The following is a 21,185-nucleotide window of genomic DNA, read 5'->3' as shown; positions in this document are numbered from 1 at the left end:
AAAAAAAAAAAAAAAAAAAAGATCTAAATATATATTAAAGAAAAACAAAATAGTGCAATGTTATTCTTTTCTAATATTGTGCAGCCATGATTATGAATAACTGTTAGAATGAGCAAAAAGCAACACTTTTATTATTGTTTAATTTGTTTTCAGGGATCAACGTCTTTGCCTTTCGTATCATTACGAAAGTTGTTTCATGACTTGTGCATGTTTTTTCTGCAAACATTGAAAAAAATACTTTGTGGGTTTGATTTTCTTTATTGAAGACATTTTTTTTCCCCCATCCTCACCTCATTTCAAATCTCTAGTCAGTGCCATGCTGTCCTGTCATTCCTACAGTGCATCATAACAGATCACATTCACAGTCAGAATAACATTTTAGCATTTCAAGCAGAGGGAGGGATTCATATATTGTCATTTAGTCTCATTCATTATTGCTTTACACTGGAAATAAAGAAAGATGTGGCATTTACACACAAGATTTTTCAACCAGAAGTTGTAAACATCATTGTCTTCCATTGAATTATCAGCAATGTTTTTTTTTTTCTTTTTTTCTTTTTTCTTGCTGATACACAGTGCGTGGGCAGAGTTTTCAAGAAAAAGTCTTGTGAATTTGTAAGAAGAGAAGCTATTGAAGACTGTGAAGTTGTATGGCTTCTTGCAGTGTACAAGAAACACATCGAAAAGGAGGTTACGGCCCGAGATGTGTTTGTCATCTTATCCACGGAGATTATTGTGGAGATGCACGAGTGGTCCATATGTCAGGGGCAAAGGGCTGCTGTGTGACCGCTGGTTTGAATCGACACGTCTTAAGAGCAAAAAAAAAAAAAAAAGAAAGAAATGAGAGAGAATAAGAACTGAGAGTGTAACACAGGCAAAAGCAATCAATTCAGGATTTTCTCAATATTGTGCCTCTGACATTTGATACTTCCTTCAGAAAGCCTGAAGAGGGATTTTACATTGTGGATTTGCTTGATTATTTTAACAATAGTTCACTTAAAAATGAAAACCTCATGATGAAGAAAGTCAAACCTACAGTATATGACTTCCTTTGTTCTGTTGAACACAAAAGAGAAGTTTTGAAGAATGTGCATTCTTCTGTTTTACAATGAATGTGAAAAAAAGAACCATAAGATGATGATGATAATAATAGTAGTTTAAAATACTAGCGCACTTACATTCGTTAATTACAATTTTTTTTAATCGTTTTTGAAAGAAATCTTTTGTACAAAATTTATTTGATCAAACATAAAGTAAAAGCAGTAATATTGTGAAATATTGTTACAATTTAAAAGAACTGTTTTGTATTTTAATATATTTTAAAATGTCACTTATTTGGTTTTCAAATAAATGAAGCCTTGGTGAGCATAAGAGACTTCTTTCAAAAACAATAAAAATCATAATTATTCCAAACTTTTGACCATAGTGTAAATGGAAAAAAGTTATGAGAGCTACACTGTGTAAAAAAAAAAAGTTTGATTCTTTTACGTAAGAAGTGGTACAAATGTTATTTGTGAAACCTATTAACCACATTATATGTATTTTGGACTGTAAAATACTGTTATATTTGTAGTTTTTGGAAGAAAAAATGTGTCACTTACCCTATAATTTACAGTGTAAATCTACATAATTCTTTTACTATAATGTATGTAACCAGTGCTGGCAAAATGAGTTATTTGTTATTTATTTGTCACATTCTCTATTAAAAAACCTTCAAAATGATGTATGATTTGTGGGAGTCTGACAAAAAATTACTAAGCTACACCTGTTTGAAGTCGATAGAGTCAGCAAAGTCAATTTTCAGAAAAATGGAGTTAAAGTTTTCTGAAGGTTCCAAGACAAAATCACCTAGCAACCAAACCTTAAAATCACTGGTAATACCACCAAATTTGGCACAAACCAAGTCAAAACCAAATATCTATAGGAAATATATACAACTTTTTTCCATAATTCCACAATTGTTTGATTAACATTAATGAAACAGACAGCCTATATGTTAAGACCTACTGTATCACACAGATCTAATATATGTTAAACATCAGCTGTTTTTCCCCAACAGTTAACCAAATGTTCACTTAAGACATAACAGATAACAGATGTTTGCGTGAATACTCGCCAAGACTGTAATTCTGTGTATACTGTATGTGTATATCGGGATCGCTGTGTCTTTGTGCGCGCGCTTCGGATCTGTCAGTCAGCGCAAGTAAGATCGTTTTGTTTACATCAGAATTGTTTTGAAAATCACATTTCATTGGTTCAGACTCATGCCATCGAGAATTCGCTATGAATATTCACAAAGTGGAATGCTGTGCTTTAAAACAATACCAAACTTGTGCTGAGGGAAGCACCAGTCGTCCAGAAACGAGCAGAGGAAAACGGCATTTTTCATGGACAAAGGAAAGGTACTCTCAGAAAACATACAAATAAAGATACTTTTAGCCGTTTAATTGCTATTTGGAGCATTGGGATCACTAGACGAGGGCTTAATGAACTCATTTTGTGTGAAACCTCAATTTCGACGAAAACTGACATTTTTCCCTTGTTTTGCTTGTAGCTCGAAATTAGCCAGTGCGCATTCCGACTCATTTTGACAGCACGGCAAGTGAACTTATACAGTAAATTGTTGTTAAAATTGTTTTATTTTGTAATTAAAAATATAAGCCACATTATAACTTCTAATAGTAAAAACACTAAAAAGGATAGAGTTGTTAAAAAGGTTAAAAGTTTGAAAATGTTGTAAATTTAAGTTTTTTTTATTTTTTATTTATTTTATTTTTTTCACAGTGTACAATAGAGTTAAATATTTTTGGTGAATAGCAACATAAATTTTAGTCTTTCTTCAGAAATTTAATTATTACATTGTTTGTTTTTTGTCCAAAATCCACTTACATTGTATGGAAATGAGCAGCTTGGACTTTCTACAAAATTTCTCCTTTTGTGTTCTACAGATGAAAGAAAATCATGATGTTTATCACTATTGTGTTACTCCTTTAACCTTCATCCCATTTCTCATTTATTACATTGGCATCTGTTTTACCAAGGACATTTCAACACAAAGCATCACATCCCTGTTGCTCCATCATGCATTTGCATGTGTGTGTATTTGCGCCCATCTGACCAGCTCTGGCAGGAACGACAGAGTCTTTCTCACTCGTCTAGAACAGTGACGAGATGACCATCCTTTGAAGTGTGATGGCCAGTGTCCTTGTAAGCCTTTTGCTTTTAATGTGTATCTACATTCTTAAAATAAAGGTTTCATTACACATTACAAAAATCTAAAGAATATCCACTTTGTGTATTGAAAGGTTTCCATGTAAATTTAAGGTTATTCATGGAACCTTAGATGACAATAAAGTGTACCATTCCAAACTGTACCTGTATTCAAAATCAAAGAGCAAAACTGAACCACTGAACCAAATATGATAACAACATATCACAAAACAGTCATGAAATAGAGGCGACAGATTGATTTAAACTAATGAATCACTCCTGAAATTGATTAGCAGCATTAGTTATGGATGTTTTATGGAAAATATTGAGGTAGAAGAGCAGGCAATGCTTTTCCAGAGCTCTGCCAGAGAGAAAATATGTGAATCAATTTCTATTGAATCAAAACCCTTTATTTGGCACGAGAATTTTCACTTACTGTTCAATTCTGAACCTTGACTCACTCAACCCACAGTTTACGGGCACGTCAAAGCTGTAAGAACGCTTCTCACAAGCTCTGCGGTGACTCATGGACGCATGCAGTCGTGGAAGTACAGAACATTACCTTTTATTTTTTTTTCCCTGTAGTGCTTAAAAATAAGACATTTTGACCCTGTGGGGTGTTATTAGACAGTTACGATGATAAGTAATATACTGAGGTTGCAGCATTCGACAATGATTCCCTGCTCTGTGAGACTCCACGCCATAGGTGGTCAACGTTCCCGATCAGTAAATACTGGTTTAATGCAGCCATTACGAAAACAGCCAAATGGAGCTCTCGAATTGCAGAATTGCTGCCTAGTTAGAACATTTGCAGAGTGAAAAAAAAAAAAGTTCAGTTCTCTTTGTACTTTTGGCTCAGACCAAAAAAGAAAAAGATATATTTAGTCCAGTTTGCTTGGCATTTACGCAGTCATTTTTAACACTGAATCTAAAGATATAAAACAAAAAATAACTTTTATGACGTGTATTTTGCTATGAAACTTACCGAACATCCAAAACAATGCCGTGTGCTAAACACGCTCGGTGTACGTGTGTGCATACAGTATAATGGTATTTTTACCAGCTGAGAACTCACAGAGAGCTTATTAAATTTGTAAAGGAGTCAAATCAGCAGCAGGAATTATTCCATTACACAAACAAAGATCTGCTGCAAAGAGATGGCAGTTCCGACGCCTGTATCAAACTGTAATGGAAAACATCACAGCTATGATGAGAGAAGCCAGGTATGCTTGAGCATTCTGTCCTTTTTAGGGTTGCATCTTGTGACATCACTTCCTGTTTTTGGTTCGTTTAGATGTCTTTGGTCTGTGACCGCACCAGAGTTTGTTTGGAAGTGGACAAGAACCCCTAAAAATGTCTTGGTCTGTATGGCCACGTTCACACTGTCAGTTTTTGGGATTGACAACCGCAGTTACTTACAGGTGTGAGTCTCGAAATGTCTCGTTCACACAGCAACTTACAGCAGCGTCTCGAATACTCTCTGTATGAATGTGCAATGAGAGTCAAGCCCGTATTCTCTTACTAGTAACCATGGCGACAATGACCAAAGTCATTTCAAAGATGGCGACGTCCATAAAACTGGAAAGTCACTTTTTATCACTTTTGACAGGACAGAGTCCAGCTGAGTTCATCCATCAAATCTTCATTAACTGACAGCAACTTCAATGTAAACATGCGCTAGCCGGACACCTATAGCCATTGCACTTGCATCTCACGTCCTTTGTAGCGCCTCGTGCTGCCGCCCATGACACGGCATTTGAGTCGCGCATGGAATACAAAACTGATGGGAGCGGCCTTGGATTGGGGAACAGTGACTGGATCTAAAACCTTCAGATGACACACAGCTCATCTCTCCCTTGCTGTAAGTTACCGAAAGTGAAACCACACACATGACACCCCCTTTAGCGTAGCGGCTCTCTCGCACTGTATGACGTGACAGACAACTAGTTGTCCAGTGCGGTTCATTCACACAGCGTGAATATTCAGAGAATGCGGTTGTGAGTCCTGAAAATTTACGGGTGTGAGTTCGGTTATAGAATGTGGTTGTCGCTCCCTTAAATAACCGTACTGTGTGTAATTATAACCGTGTTAAGGACTCAAATACATGACTGACAACCATATTCTGCTGCTGTGTGAATGTGGCCTATGTTTGGTGCGCAACCGGGTTGGGATTACACATATTCAAATGAACTGTACTAACAGAGCAATCACACCAGAGTTTGTTTTAATCGAACCAAACCTGCCAAGTGTGAACACACCCTTAATGTAACTAAAGTTCTTGTAAGGCATTTTGTCTTTAAACAATAAATTAATAGATATATTGTTCAGAATGAAGACTTTTAAGTCACTTTGCAGAAGGAAGAGTTGATTGGTGGTAGACTGTGCTCAGTTTGAGTTTTCTTCCCTCAAAGGCGTTATATTAACAAAACAGTTTTTAAACCACACTGAAATTTTTTTTTATATTTTACTTTTAAACTATTTTACTCAGAAATTTCTTGAAAAATCACAAATAATTATATAATTCGAGTTAAGAGTTTTATTGCTGCAGTGCCTTGAAGACTTCTATTTAAATAGACTCTTCGCATGTGAAATAAGTAACACCAGTTTGTTCAGTATAGTACAGTCACATCCTTTAATAACCTCTTTGCACAACATGCATCACATTAAGACTGTTTGAAATGTTCAAACTGTTCAGATCGGATTGCAGGGATCAGGAACTTGTTAAAAATTAACTTCTGCTGCTCATTAATTTAAGCTGATATTATTTGAAAGGAAATGCAGAGCTGTAGGTGCTACACAGGCAGGAATGGTGCAAAGTTTTACTTTTCCTAAATCTTCTTGTTAGTTCTTCTGATGTTTAGAAATAATGGTATTTATCCCACTTCTTCACAATTCTGAACAACAAATTACATTGATGCCAATGTTATAGATGTAGTTTGATGTCTTATTTTTGCATCTTAGTTTTAAAATATGCTGTTTTTGGACTGGGTTGGACATGTTTTCACAGTACTGTGAACTCAAAAGCCACATTGAAAAATGTCTACACAGTCATTTTTAACACTGAATCTAAAGATATAAAACAAAAAATAACTTTTATGACGTGTTTTGCTATGAAACTTACCGAACATCCAAAACAATGCTGTGTGCTAAACACGCTCGGTGTATGTGTGTGCATACAGTATAATGGTATTTTTACCAGCTGAGAACTCACAGAGAGCTTATTAAATTTGTAAAGGAGTCAAATCAGCAGCAGGAATTATTCCATTACACAAACCTGTGCTCAGTTTGAGTTTTCTTCCCTCAAAGGCGTTATATAAACAAAACAGTTTTTAGGCCACACTGAATTTTTTTTTTTATATTTTACTTTTAAACTATTTTACTCAGAAATTTCTTGAAAAGTCACAAATAATTATATAATTCGAGTTAAGAGTTTTATTGCTGCAGTGCCTTGAAGACTTCTATTTAAATAGACTCTTCGCATGTGAAATAAGTAACACCAGTTTGTTCAGTATAGTACAGTCACATCCTTTAATAACCTCTTTGCACAACATGCATCACATTAGGACTGTTTGAAAATGTTCAAACTGTTCAGATCGGATTGCAGGGATCAGGAACTTGTTAAAAATAAACTTCTGCTGCTCATTAATTTAAGCTGATATTATTTGAAAGGAAATGCAGAGCTGTAGGTGCTACACAGGCAGGAATGGTGCAAAGTTTTACTTTTCCTAAATCTTCTTGTTAGTTCTTCTGATGTTTAGAAATAATGGTATTTATCCCACTTCTTCCCAATTCTGAACAACAAATTACATTGATGCCAATGTTATAGATGTAGTTCGATGTCTTATTTTTGCATCTTAGTTTTAAAATATGCTGTTTTTGGACTGGGTTGGACATGTTTTCACAGTACTGTGAACTCAAAAGCCACAATGAAAAATGTCTCAAAAGAACATTTTTCTTTTAAAAAATCTGTAATCATTGCACCTGTCTCCGTGCAATACCTGATAATTCCAACCAGAATCCTCAGCATTTCACGTGTTGATCCAAGCCACCTTGTATTCTACAGACTTTCTTTCTCACCCTTTACCTGTGAAACTGAGCTGTTTCTCTGTTTAATACTCAGCAGCAGTGTACTGTGTACTGGTTCCTCAGCCTGCAGTGCATCAGGAAGGTTTTTTTTCCAAACATCTGTTGTGCTGTTTGGCTACAGTGCTGCACCATTATTTGTTAGGTGTTTATAAGATTTTGTCTCTCATGAGATTTATTTTTCAATGTGAGAGCTGTACTAATATGGTGAAAGTCTTTGAACGTGATGTCATATTTAATTGCTTGTCTGCTATACAGTGCTAATAGCAGTAAGTCATCGTAAGCCTGCCCTGGATGGCTTCATCAAATACCAGCGAAGCGGCTAACTGACAGCTCAGAGCTCTCATTAACAATGCCTGCTAATTAACTTAAGCGGACTCCAGGCTCAGGGTTCATGTCTAAACATCCTGTTTGGTTTAGAGAGTGAAAAAGGATACGCACACACACACACACACATCTAACGAGGGAAGTCCTTAATGATAGTGCTATCGATACCCAGACCAAACCAGTTTAAATGCTTATGAAGAACATTAATGAAAAAAATACTTCCGAATACAAGACTGCAGAAAATCTGTCCAGTCTCTGTTTCACTCTACTTCAGTTTTATCGCTGGCTCCAAATTTTCCTGCAGTTTTTCATTTCATTGTATGTTTGTGTGTGTTTCAATAGTAATGTGCACTTGAGAAGGCTGACCTGCAAGGATTGGTGTTACTTTGACCTGGTCCCTGACGCCCAAGACTTTCCACTTTCTCTTACATGGATCGATTTCCACTTTAAATGAATCTAGGGCAAAGCTGTAATTCCATCATATTTCTTTCTAAAAGAATTTTTAAATGTTTTTATTATTATTATTATTATTTTAGTGTGTTTTACTGATTTAATTATTTATATTTGAAGTAAATTTTCTGCGCTTTTATAAACTACCAACATGACCTAGTCACAAACTTTGAAGTGCGACTTGCCATGCCTTGAATTCATTTTTAGCTTAGTCATGAATAGGTTTTGGATTGTTGGGCTTTTTTCAAAATCAGAGAGATGTCATAAATTGTTAATGAAGGCTGCCAGACATTTCTCCTAAAGTCATACATTAGAGAGTCTGTCCACTTTTGAGTATACTAGCATTCCCTCTCTGACGTTAGGAATTAGGACGTTAAGAAATGTGACTCCTGTTTGAATAAGAAAGTCAGTCCTTGACAATTCTATTAAGCTTTATCTCTTACTTTCCTTTGTGGAAAACAAAACGAGTGAGTGGTAGCCATGGGAGACAAGCAAGATTTTCAAGGCAAGATTTTCATTGAGTTGCAGCTTAAATCTCAGCCTATTCATTTCACAAAGTCAGATGGACCACTTTTAAGATTTTTATAGTGCTTATTTCCCTATTTTTCCTTATTGTGGTCCCATCTACTTTTATTGTATGCAGAGCAACAGCATGAACAATCTGCTAAAGTTGCAGTCACATTTACATTTATATGTAAATGTGACTTGCATTGCATTCAAGGTACACATTTACATTTGATCAATTCTTGCATCCCTGGGAATTGAACTCATGACCTTGGCATTGCTAATGGCATGCTGTATTGTTTGAGCTACAGGAGAACAACAGTAAATAACAAAGTTTAAGGAACAATGGCTCAAACAGTACAGCATGGTGCTAGCAACACGAAGGTCATAGCTTTTATTCCCAGGGAAAGCAAGAACTTTTCCCAAGTGAAATCCAGTAATTTCAATAGGAGTGAATGAGAATTTCGCATGAAGGTGAAAGATGTCCCCAAGCAGATTTCTAAACTTGTTCAAACTGCAAAAGAGAAAGGCTGCTTGGTTTGAAAGTGACTTCTGTGTGAGCTGTGCTTCATGCCTTTTTTGCTAATGTGACCGACCACACCATTATTGCACTGCCAATAAGATGCACAATGATCTTCATATGTTTGTAGGTATGTGTGTGTGTGTATGTATATGTATGTGTGTATATATATATATATATATATATGTATATATATATATATATGTATATGTATATATGTATATGTATATATGTATATATATACAGTGCCCTCCAGCAGTATTGGGACAGTAAAGACAAAATTTCTCTGTTAGCTGTGGTGTCAAGACATCTATAAATATGATAAAAAGATTAATATGAGGCAGAAGTACAGAATGTCACATTTTATTATTGGCTGTTTTAACATAAAATGTTTTACCAACTAAGAAGTACAGCACTTTTAGAGTTTCATCCCTCTGACTAATGTGAGCATAAGTATTGGGACGGTTTAACTTAAAGCAAATGTAAAAGTGTAAAAGCTCATGTTTAATTGTAAATCCCTTTCATAAAATCACAGAAGCGAGTCTGTGACCCATAGACATCACCAAACTCTTGGATCACACTTTGAAATGCTTTTCCAAGCCTTTAATACAGCCATTTTCAACAGTTGCTTGTTTTGGGGAGTTTCTGGCTTTAGTCTTCTCTTCATCTGGTGAAATGTTTAGGATTTAAATCTGGAGACTGAACTTGGCCAATCTAAAACCCAGAATTTCTTTACCATGATAATCTCCTTGATTGAATTGGCAGTACTAGTGTTTTGGGTCATTGTCCTGTTGCCATATGAAGCACTTCCCAGTGAGTCTGGTGGCATTTTCTTGAACACTGATTCTTTTGTACACTTCTGAATTCATTCTTCTGCTGCCATCATTGAATAAGTCATCAATAAAGATGAGTGAGCCTGTTCCAGAGGCAGACATGCATGCCCATGACATGATAGTACCTCCACCATGCTTTCCAGATGAGCTTGTATGCCTTGGATCATTTGGAGTTTCTTTTTTCTCCACACTTTTGCTTTCCCATTTTGATGAAGATTAATCTTTGTTTCATCTGTCCATAAAACTCTGCAAAAACATGAGCCAGTAGAGTTTTAGAACAAATTCAAATTGGCTTTTCTATTTTTGGTACTGATCATATGTTTGATCTTGCTGTGTATCCACTGTAATTCTGTTGGTGAAGTCTCCTGCGAACAGCAGATTGTGAGACCATCACCCCAGCTTTCTGGAGGTTGCTGGTGATTTTACTGACAGTTATTTTAGAGTTTTTTTCATAGCCCTTGTCATTTGTCTATCATCAATTGCTATTGATTTTCTCAGATGACCTGGTCATCGTCGGTTGCTGAAGCTTGCCAGTGGTATCTGTCTTTTTCAGTACTTTCCAAACTGGACATTCCAAGTCAATCTCCAGATTTAAATCTTATTTAACATGCATTTCTCCAGCTGAAGAGGAGACTAAAGGCAGAAACTCCCCAAAACAAGCAACCATTAAAAATGGCTGCATTAAAGGAATTGAAAAGCATTTCAAAGTGTGAAACCAAGAGTCTGTTGCTTGCAAGGGATTTACAATTAAATATGAGCTTTTACACTTTTACGTTTGCTTCAAGTTAAACCGTCCCAATACTTATGCTCACATTAGGCAGAGAGATGAAACTCTAAAAGTGCTGTACTTCTTAGTTGGTAAAACATTTTGTGTTGAAACAGCCAATAATAAAATGGGACATTCTGTACTTCTGCCTCATATTAATCTTTTAATCATATTTATAGATGTCTTGACATCACAGCTAAAAGAGCAATTTTGTCTTTACTGTCCCAATACTTCTGGAGGGCACTGTATGTGTGTGTATATATATATATATATATATATATATATATATATATATATATATATATATATATATATATATATATATATAATATGAAATGACTGAGGTTGCTCCGAATTGCTCCCTGGGCTGCCCACTGCTCTGGGTGTGTGTTTCCACAGTTTGCAGTATGCGTGTTCACTACTCACTACTTCTAATGTGTGTGCACTACTAGATGGGTTAAATGCAGAGGAAAAATTCTGAGTATGGGTTACCATACTTGGCCTTCACATGTCACTTTCACTTTCTAAAGTCATCAGTCCCCTCATTTAATACTTCGTAGAGCCACCTTTTGCTTTAGTTACAGCCGTTAATCTTTTTGGATGTGTCTGTACTAGCTTTGCACACCTAGATCGAGGAATATTTGCCTATTTTTCCTTGCAGAATTGCTCAAGTTCAAGTCAAATTCTGTGGTGAGCGGCAATGGACTGCTCTCTTCAAGTCCATCCACAGATTTTCTGTAGGATTTAAGTCACCTTCTTCTCCTTAAGCTGTTGCATTGTTCTTTTGGCGGTATGTTTAGGATCATTGTCATGTGAAATGACTATAATGTCTCTGAAATCGGGATATAGTATTTTTGCCATAAAAGTTTAATAATAGTTAAATATTTTATTATTTCAATGATTGAAGAATTAAAACAGAATCAGATTCTTTGCTTGATCAGATGATTTACTTCATTTTACTAGGCCAGCTTTTTCCAATCAAAACGAAATGGTACAAACTTCACACCCATGTTCTTGGCAAACTACATAAACTGCACATTTTAAAAAAAATTTCTCACCCCTCCATGTTAATGAATGGGGGATGAGATCTGCTTGGTTACAAATATTCTTCCAAATAACTTCCTTTGTGTACAGCAGAACAAATAAATTTATACAGGTTTGAAACACCTTGAGGGAGAGTAAATGATGACAGAATTTTCATTTTTGGGTGAACTATCCCTTTAAGCTCATAGTCGTAGCAACCATAATCGCATTAAACTAGGTGGCGTATGCCGATTTTAATCGCAATAAACAGGCATGTAAACACCTTAATCACATTATTACCCATCTTATCAAAGTGCACATGTGCTCGGACGTACATGGATGCCGTGTGTTGTTCACACAATTTCACCAATGAACTCCGTGACATTATTCTGAAGTTTTCCCTTCTCCAAATCTCTAAACTCTGGCAACACAACTTGCTGCGCAGTCTCTGCTCCATATCTTCATCCAGACGGCACGAAGAACGTGACAGCAGCGTAGGCAAACCCGCCATTGTGATGTTCATCGCAACGCCGTGTAATATCTAGTAAATGCATAAAATGTATTTTGAATTTGATGCGAGTAGATTAAAACAATGGCCGGTAACATGCATATTGTATGCCTATCTGAGTGTGGTTTAACCATACTTATTAGCGAATAACCAGAGTAATGAAAATTGCATGTAAACTGGAGTGAAGAGTTCTGCTCGTGTCATGTAAAAATCTTACTGCCATTAAGACCTTACTCTGATTATGATAAATAATCGCATTATTGGTGCACATGTAAACGTAGTCATTGTTTGTTTCATGGGGAAAACATAACACAACATAAAATAATGATTATTTATAATAAAACTTAACTTAAATTTTCACTGTAATATCTGCAATGTCTTTTTGAATTAATTCTGAATTATGGACCAAAGTGTGTTCATTTTATTGACATCTTTACTGAAGCTGCATCATCTTAATTTTACATCGCATCACACAGGGAATATAAACACTGAACTCTGTATGCAAACCTTCATTAATTAACAAGTTTAACTGTCCCCAGACTTTATGTAGGCCTGCGTTGAAAGTCAGTTGAAACATGAGGTCGTTTTATTAGGCTAATTCGCCCGTGTTTCAATTCCATTGTTGTAGTTAAATTGTGGCTCCTTTTAGCCTACGTATTCGTTTCTTTGTTTTTCAAATCATAAGAACAAATTAATTGGCTACAATGTTCCCAACCTTATAGGCTACAAAGGAACGATTTAATAAAAAGTGATCAAAAATTTCACAATTTAGACCCACCTAAAAATCTCCATTAATTTATTTTATGGCATAATGCACACCTTGTGTAATAATTTAGAATACTGGTGAGTGCTGTACAGTAAAATGTAAGCACACTTCATGTGCTGCCCTGTAATCTTCCATTGTAACAATAGTCAAATAGCTGAAACATTAAGAATTTATATGACAAATAATTTGCCGAGATTAAATGTCATAATACTATATTACTATTAGCCTACTGTTACTATTATTACCAGTAATTTATTTCATTATTTTATCTTCATTTACAAGTAAAAACGTCCCAATTACAGCCTTACTGAGCAATGTTGCAATCCGTCCCTTTGCGCCACCTGGTGGTGAATTCGAGAACGAGTGTCACATGTGACTGGATTGTATTTAACGCTGTGGTCCCATGGCGGTAATAGGCATTTCGGTTGACTACCTACTGTATACATATCACCCGCACAGTCCACAGAATCAAAGAACAACCAAATAACAACCACATATCAGATGTGGGTTACTGCTAAATCTGTCCAGACAGTATTTGTAGGGGGCCAATCTCAGCTCTGTATTAGTCTGCCTGGCATGGAAGGTTCATCAGAACAACTGTAAATATTCTTGATTGATGAGCCCTCTAAATTTGCTTGCTGGTAATCGAAGGACTGTTGTCGAGCTATATGATGAAATACCTATGAAATGGATTGGCCAGAACAGCAGGAAATGAAAGATGTTGTAAAGGAAGGTGATTCATCTGTCAAGTCTTCTCAGGGATTCCAACAGAACCCCTCGCCTTAATTTCATCTTCAATGCAAAGCTAAACCAAGTATATTCCTTTTCTGAATTTGCACATTTTGCTCTGTAAACCTATTTGCATGGCAGAATGTATTTTTGTAATGTTCTTGATTAGAATTTTTTGATTCGGATGATGGTTTGTCATTCGTTATGATTGCTAAGGTCCCGCCTCAGACACACTGTAGTTAAATAAGCTATTTAATTCTCTCAAATGCAAGGTTTTATTATTATTTTTTATAACACTTCCAGTCCCTCTTAAACGTGCAGGAATAGAGTCAAGCTAATCAATTACACATTCCTCATTTACATGTTCACAGGCTGTTGGGCATAACTGTTGGATTTGTCCTGCTGAGCTTTAATGGTGGAAATACTGCAGAAAAGCTAGCAAATGAAAGCCGAGCTGATGTGACTGCATTAAGGGAGACTAAAGCAGTGTGTTTGTTTTCATGCCTTGTCGTCAAGGTCTTTCTGCATTAAATGTCTGAAATAAGTGAATTAAGAAGAAAATATCCCTTTTAAATTAATGACTAAGTTGTGATGGACTGTTTACACCAAGTGCAATATGGACTAAGAAACAAAACTATAAAACATGGTTTTCCACCAAATGCCAGATAATCATAATTTTTGGGGAAAAATGTAAATGTATATAAACTTTATGTATATAAAATTTATATGAATTAATTTTTTATCCTGTCTGTCTGTCTGTCTGTCTGTCTCAAGAGTTGGGGTGAAAATGCCTTTTTACTTCATGGTTTTTTTGTTTTGTTTTTGTTTTGTTTCCAACGGGTTGACAATGTGGATTAGTAATCTATGTGTCTTATAGCAGCAATGGTAAAGAGAAAATATCTTGGATCCCTTAATGCTCGTGGCTCAAACAAAAGCCCATATTGGTCTTCCCACACAGGCATCTGAAACTCAGTATGGTGCATGAGGGAAGAACATTTTAGATCTCAGCAGATGTAATGACTTCAGGATTTCCCTTTACTTATTGTTCATTCACCTGCAATATAGGATGCACAATATGCCCATACTGTGAATATCTGTGTTGTAAACTTCCTTGTTGATGCTTTTTTTAGTGGTGTTTGTGTGTATATATACTGCATACATTTTATGCTCCTTTATATATATCATTATTACTGTTAACATGATACAAGATTCGTCATCAACGAATTTAGATTTTAGATTTTAGTCATACTACTACCCTGTGTGTTATTGGGTATTGTCTCATAATCTTATTTTCCTAACGATGGAATATTCACAGTACACACATGCACATGGAACTGATATCAAAATAGTCCTCTTACAGAAAAACCTTGGGTTTTAATTAGCCTCAGGCTCATATGAGGTTTCTCCTGTGCTTTTTTTTGTGCTGTCACAGTTTTGACATATTGTTCTTTGACAGTATTGATCCCATGTGATAAATAATGCACTAATGAGGTGGACCACACACAGCTCAGAGGCAGCAATTGCAGTCCCCTAACAGGAGTTTTGCACTGCATGATAAGACACGTACCCAGCAGAACATACACTCATGGTGGTGACAATGATGGAATGTACTATAAATGACAGGTGGATATTTTAAGACATTTCACGACTTTAAAATATTTTGCTTTAGGGAGAGTGTGGGTAGGATGTGCCAGTTGGTAAGTTGTGTCAGCTGCTTAATGTAGCAGATTATGCACAATTTTGATCTTTGATGTTAATATTTATTTAGAAATGGCCTGTCAGATTCAACTGAATTACTAAATGCGTATGAGAAAATTCAGTTTTATTCCTAATATATGTATCAATATATGTTGTTGAATTGAAAATGTATTAAACAATGTAAAATTGTCTGGCTAAATTTTAGCCAAGAATCACTGATTGAAGCATTTTTCCCAAAATGTTTCAGATGCTTCCAGATAAGATATGCCTCAACTAATTGTGATAGTAAGCTTTTCATCCAAATGCAAATATTTATTAAAAAAAATGATAAAATGATGTTTTCAAAAAAGTTGCAGCTTAGTTAATGAAAATGTGATGTGCTGCAAAATAGATTAAAATTTAGAATATGTGAATATTGTGGATTTGTAAATAGTTTTTTTTCTGATTTACATTCATATTTTTATTTGAAATGTAAGTTTATTTTTTCTCTAGTTATTCAACGTAACCCTTGATTTTGAGATTTTGAGAAGTAATATTTCTGTGCCCCTATTTTAAAGATGCTTAATTGATGCCATTGTAAAATACATTTTGAAATATATTTATGAATGCTAGAAAACTTAAAGTGATAGTCCACCCAAAAGTGAAAATTCTGCCATCTTTTATTTACCCTAATGTCTTTCCAAATCTGTATGTCTTACTTTCTTCTGTGGAACTTTCAAAAAGTATATTTTGAACAATTTTGGTAACCAAGCACCTTTGGTTATCATCGACTTCCAATGTATGAACATATTGACATATTTCACAAAATATCATCTTTTATTTTTCAAAGAAGAAAGTCAATTTTGGAATGTAGTTGAGGATGAGGGTAAGTAAATGATGGCAGAACTTTCATTTTTAGATGAACTATCCCTTTAGTGGCACAAATTACCCCACTACTTCAGAGCCTTGGGGGAAACTTTGCATGCAAAATGCTTGTCCATGCAAATTTGGTTAGAATTGTAGCACAAAAAGTGTGGTAAATAGAAATATGATTGTGATGATGGTGGTTTTAGTGACGGCAGTAAAGTTTTGATTCATAAAGCAGATGGAACACGTTAGTATGCAGTTATTCTGGGGAAGATGGGCTTCGGCTCAAGGGTAATGTACTATTGTAAAATACTCCCTTTAAATGCCTGTTTTAATTTGTGGGTCACGGCATATCTCCAAATCATCACACAAACTTTAGTGGTCAGTAGAATATTTGTGTGCCATTGTCAACAAAATAAGGGCATTTTTGTATGCTGTTAACAAAAGTAGCTGTGATATTCATGAACATTTAGGTTTGATCCCAGATATATCACAAAAGTTCTCTCATGCTCTGGCTGGCAGCAGCTTTTGATGACATTTTGTTCTCATAGAATTTCATTCTCTTGAATAGAAAAGCTGGAACGTCAGGACACATTCTATAATTTGGATGCTCACCTTGGCCAAAGTGACTTTAATTAACAATAAGAAGGCAGACATTTACCTCTGGGGTCGAAGCAGAAGGATTTATTAGGAAGCTGATAAAGAAGGGATTCATGTAAGGGGGAGAAGAGTGGGAGGCAAGGGGAAACATGAAATGCTTAGGGAGGAGGGAAAGTACTTCAGTATTTTCACAGATTCCATTTTATTCAATTTCATCTATTTCAAGTTAATAATCTCATTATGAATATATATCTGTGTGATATCCACATTCGCTCTGATAGCTTAGGAGCACCACTTTGCATGTCTAAATGTCAATTTTTGTAAAAACTTCTCAACAATCCCCACTATTTTGTAGATGCATTTTTTTATGACCAAAATTACATTACATTTTCAAAGTGGGCATGACCGCTTGAAAAGGATTTACTGCTGCTAACTACTCACCAAGTTGTCAATGTGAAACACAGGGGTACAAAGGACACCTAAAAAAGTCAACATTCTAGTCATATCTGTAAAAAACTAGAAATTCAGTATGCTCTTGTCATTCTCCTTCATATCATTCATGCTATTTCTAGAGTAGAGTAGGGTTTATGCAGTATTCTGTGGGTTATATGCTCTAGACAAGGCATTCATAGCTATGAATCTATCAAGGCTCAAGCAGTGGTAAAGGGGAAGCTTTTACCCTTCTCAGCTTTTGTAGTTTCAAACCATTTCCTTCATCTTGTATCGTCTCATGGCTCAGTCAAGCCTTAAAGCCAAATCTTGGGAGCACATGGCTCCATCTTTTTGCTTTTTTTTTTTTTTTTTTTTTTATATCGTTCTTCTCTCTGATTGTATGTGCTTTCCTGCTCTGTTCTGCTCCCTGCTAAGGGCTTTCAAAGCCCTCTCCCTGATCTGTCCTGAGTAGCTGTGCAGTTGCAGACTGCCACGTTGAAGGACCCACGTGCTCATTTGAGCAGGTCGTTGGGATGACAGTAAGCAGCCGCTATGGCACAATAGTGGTGTCTGAGAAGACGGAAGTGACAGAGTCAGCATCGCTCCGTGTTACTGCCAGCTTGGGATGCTCGAGGGCCAGTGCTGCCCGCGGCCTCCCATTCTGTGCCTCCTTGATGGGTTCCAGAAAGACCACATGCTTGTTGTTACTGACCTTGCGGCCGGGGCCCTCCGTGGTGGCAGGTGGCGTGGGCGTCAGGATAGATGACTGGGCGCTGCATTCATTTGCAGGGCTTGGTGTCGCTGGTAGGGGCTGCTTGCGGCACCAGCAGCGACAGGGTGTCAGGTAGAGGTACATTAGGACCAGAACCAGGCTGACAACACAGCCCAGCAGGGTTGTGAAGCCAGTATTAAAGGACTCCACCTCCGGATGGTGTAACAACACAGTTACATTAACTTCATGAGTCTCGTTGCGTGACTCTTGATGGTTTTGAGCCATGCACAAGTATACCCCAGAGTCCTTCTCTTGAGCTGCCAAGATTTCCAAAGTACCATTTGCATACATTCGCAGAGTATTGTTATTACCAGGGGGAGCAATGTATTCCTTATGAGGTGATACCCACCAGTAGGTAAGATGCTTTCCCTTCAATGATGTTTCACAATCTAACTTCACTGAATTTCCAGCGTCTGCTGTCATACTCTCTGTCTTCGCTTGAAGTTTTAGTGTGCAGTTCTCAAAGAATCGCACATGTTGAAGAAACCGCACTGAAGCACGGTGCTCGCCATAAAGCAAGCAGGTATGCTCCTCCCGAAAATCTCTCACTGAGTTAAAGCCTCTATGCTCCCATTGTTTAAACATGCTGTACATGGAGCACTCACAAATTAGGGTATTGTTGTGCAGGAACAACCCTTGCTGTACTGATTCCTCTAGAGCTGCAATATCCTCGACTGGAAGGTTGGGCATACGATTCGAGCTTAAATCCAAGGTATTCAAATTGGCATGTTCTTGAATGGAAAAGAAGGGGAAGTCTGTCAGTCTGTTATGGCTCAGGTAGGCTTTGCGTAGGTTGATCAAACCGCTCAGGGCTTTGCTCTCTACCCTAACTATGCGGTTGTTGTAAAGGAGTAATTCCTTGATTCCTACTAACTCTTGAAAGTAGTGCTGCTCAATTATGTTCAGTTGATTGGAGGAAAGATCCAGATGGCGTATGTTACTTGTATTCCGGAAGGTTCCAGGAGTGAGTCTGCTCAGCTGATTGTGAGCTAACCGTATGGTGTCAAGATTGGGAAGGCCAGCAAAGCTACCGTCCTCAAGACATTCTAAGTTGTTGTGGTTGAAGTCCAATGTTGCCACCATTACAGGCAACTCTACTGGGACTTGGTCAAGGCCAAGGTTGGTGCAGCTTAGGATATCAGATGCAATCAGGCAGCCTGAAGGGAGATTGGCTCTGACTAGCTGCAGCAAAAAAGAGCTCAGCATTAGGGGAGCGGCCACACCCTGAGCACACAGCATTATGCCGTAAGGATGCTTTGGTTAGGAATCAGAGCAGCCAGAGTTTCACCAGGGTAGAGGTCCACACGCTGTTTGAGACAGAGCTGTCGTCTTGATTAGCTATTCCTATCTTTAAAAATCGGACAGATCAGATCGCAAGAGAGAGGGAGAACAAAAAGAAATCTGTTATTTAATACAGCGGATACCTAATTATACTTAATAATACAGCGGATACTTAATAATTCTTTTCTCACTTGGCACTGTTCTGTCAGCCTAAGGCATGAGAGTGCACCTATTCGAGGACTATTATTATTTATTCAACTTACTGTCAGTCTGATCCAGAAACACCACATTAAACAGTCAAATTCTAATCTTAGAAGTTGAAGACCACAAGATTATCTTTACCTTAAGATTGCCAACAGTTACTCCAAATATCCCGCCTCATATCTCCTTGTTTGGCTGGCACTTGGATTTTGAGTGCTTCTCCAGATTTTTGTCCATTCTCAGATAGAGAGGGTTGAAGTCATGGTCATTTAAGTCATTGAAGGAAAAACAATTGTTTTTGCCCTATCCTCAAGGCTGAGCCCAACCTTCTGTGAACCATCCTTTTAACAGTTGGTGTTGTTTTGCAGTCCTGACATCTGAGATGGAACAGAAGAGGTCTTAAATCAAGTGCTAGCTTGCTGCCGCAGGCTGGAGGATGTTTTTGAGAAAGTCAGCATCCTGTCCAGTTCAGTTAATATAGTTGCCCTCAGTTGAACAGCAGGCACACAACGTGTCACACGAGCACTGGTCCACAGTAACCCTCACAATACAAGCAATCTGTTGTTTGTTTTAACCAGAAGATAAGGATACAGCACAGTTGTTTATCAATGTTCCTTCAGTACCTGGAGAAAGTAGTCCTTAAATTTTAGATATACCTTTTCCCCCCGTTCGTTTTGTTAAAATGTCAAAGAACATTTGCCGTGTTAGGACTAATAACTCTCGGTGACTCTTAAGCTTGCTGTGTCCACGTGGCATCTGGAAAAACTGGTGAAAAGATGAAAGCACAAACAATGATCAGGATCTTAAAGCTTTTTGGTACCTCTTCCAGATCCTTCTCTCTTATCAAAATTTTCTTCTTCAGCATCCATCCTTTCTTTCTGTTCCTCCGATTTTCACTCTGAATTGTATGGGTCTTCCTCTTTTTTCTCTCTGTCTCTCTCTCTCCCTCGCAGAGCTTGAGTGTGTACTACACTCCCTCTCTGCCTCTCTCTTTCCTCTCTGCGCTCTATAAACAGACAGGCATGGAGTTTCGGAGGAGGGGCGCTCTGGAGGGGGGGTTCTTCTGAGTACTGATTGGTTAAAGTCGGAGATTATGAAAGGGAAGTGTTTGCCAGAGCCTCCCTTGGTGGAGCTGTTTTTTCCCCACCCCTTTTGTTCATCCAATTATGCATTTGCTTTCACAGATATCTCTTAGGCAGGTTATGTTTACTCTCTTTAGCTTAAATATCTCATTGACCTGTGTCCTTTAATGGTGATCTGAATAAGCCGTAATTGCTGGGATTAAAATACATAGTAATGTAAAAAGTGATATGTTTATATTATATTATATTATATTATTATATTATATAATATATTATTATATTATATTATATATTTGTATCATTTATCTATATTTGAAAGCTTGTTGTGATTAGCTACTCATTTAAAGGGAAACAGTCTAATTTTGGTGTCACTCGCAGTACGAAATTGAAATACACATCCTTTTGCTTTCCAGTTGCTTCTCCACAATGTGAAAGCAGAATTAGAGACAAATTACTACATATATATATATATATATATATATATATATATATATATATATGTATATTTGAAAAAGGACATAAAATAACAATAAACATAGTCCATATGATTTGGC

At 36.8% G+C, this 21,185-nt stretch overlaps 2 protein-coding genes across 5 annotated transcripts in view; one reads left to right on the top strand and one right to left on the bottom strand.

Annotated features, from left to right (window-relative positions):
• Nucleotides 1-21,185, top strand: part of LOC127520432 (E3 ubiquitin-protein ligase RNF123) — a 169,401-nt gene that overhangs the window by 86,813 nt on the left and 61,403 nt on the right. The window contains exon 36 of one of the 3 annotated variants that reach the window (XM_051908497.1): nt 577-723. The exons of the other annotated variants lie outside the window; for them this stretch is intronic. Within the exon in view, the coding sequence (XP_051764457.1) occupies nt 577-619 (43 nt within the window). The 3' untranslated portion in view covers nt 620-723. Of the gene's footprint in view, nt 1-576; nt 724-21,185 lie in introns of those variants that run through there. 3 annotated transcript variants of the gene reach the window in all.
• Nucleotides 239-20,552, bottom strand: amigo3 (adhesion molecule with Ig-like domain 3). 2 transcript variants are annotated; one of them, XM_051908500.1, is made up of 3 exons: nt 19,691-20,552; nt 18,008-19,415; nt 239-808 (listed from the first exon to the last, which is right to left on the bottom strand). In XM_051908500.1, exons 2-3 carry the CDS (start codon nt 19,304-19,306, stop codon nt 731-733), a joined length of 1,377 nt encoding a protein of 458 aa, XP_051764460.1. In that variant the 5' UTR covers nt 19,307-19,415; nt 19,691-20,552; the 3' UTR covers nt 239-730. The 2 variants fall into 2 exon arrangements, with proteins under 2 accessions (XP_051764460.1, XP_051764459.1); XM_051908499.1 differs by lacking the exon at nt 239-808 and having other exon boundaries at nt 16,926-19,415.

Source organism: Ctenopharyngodon idella, chromosome 10 (genome assembly GCF_019924925.1).
Source record: "Ctenopharyngodon idella isolate HZGC_01 chromosome 10, HZGC01, whole genome shotgun sequence".
In the NCBI taxonomy this organism is placed as follows: Eukaryota; Metazoa; Chordata; class Actinopteri; order Cypriniformes; family Xenocyprididae; genus Ctenopharyngodon; species Ctenopharyngodon idella.
Note: the sequence above shows the minus strand (reverse complement) of the source record. Positions and strands in the feature narration are given on the sequence as shown.

What these genes read in the sequence shown, in the direction of transcription:
- amigo3 (XM_051908499.1), bottom strand. Translation starts at nt 19,306, where the DNA reads ATGCTGTGTGCTCAGGGTGTGGCCGCTCCCCTAATGCTGAGCTCTTTT.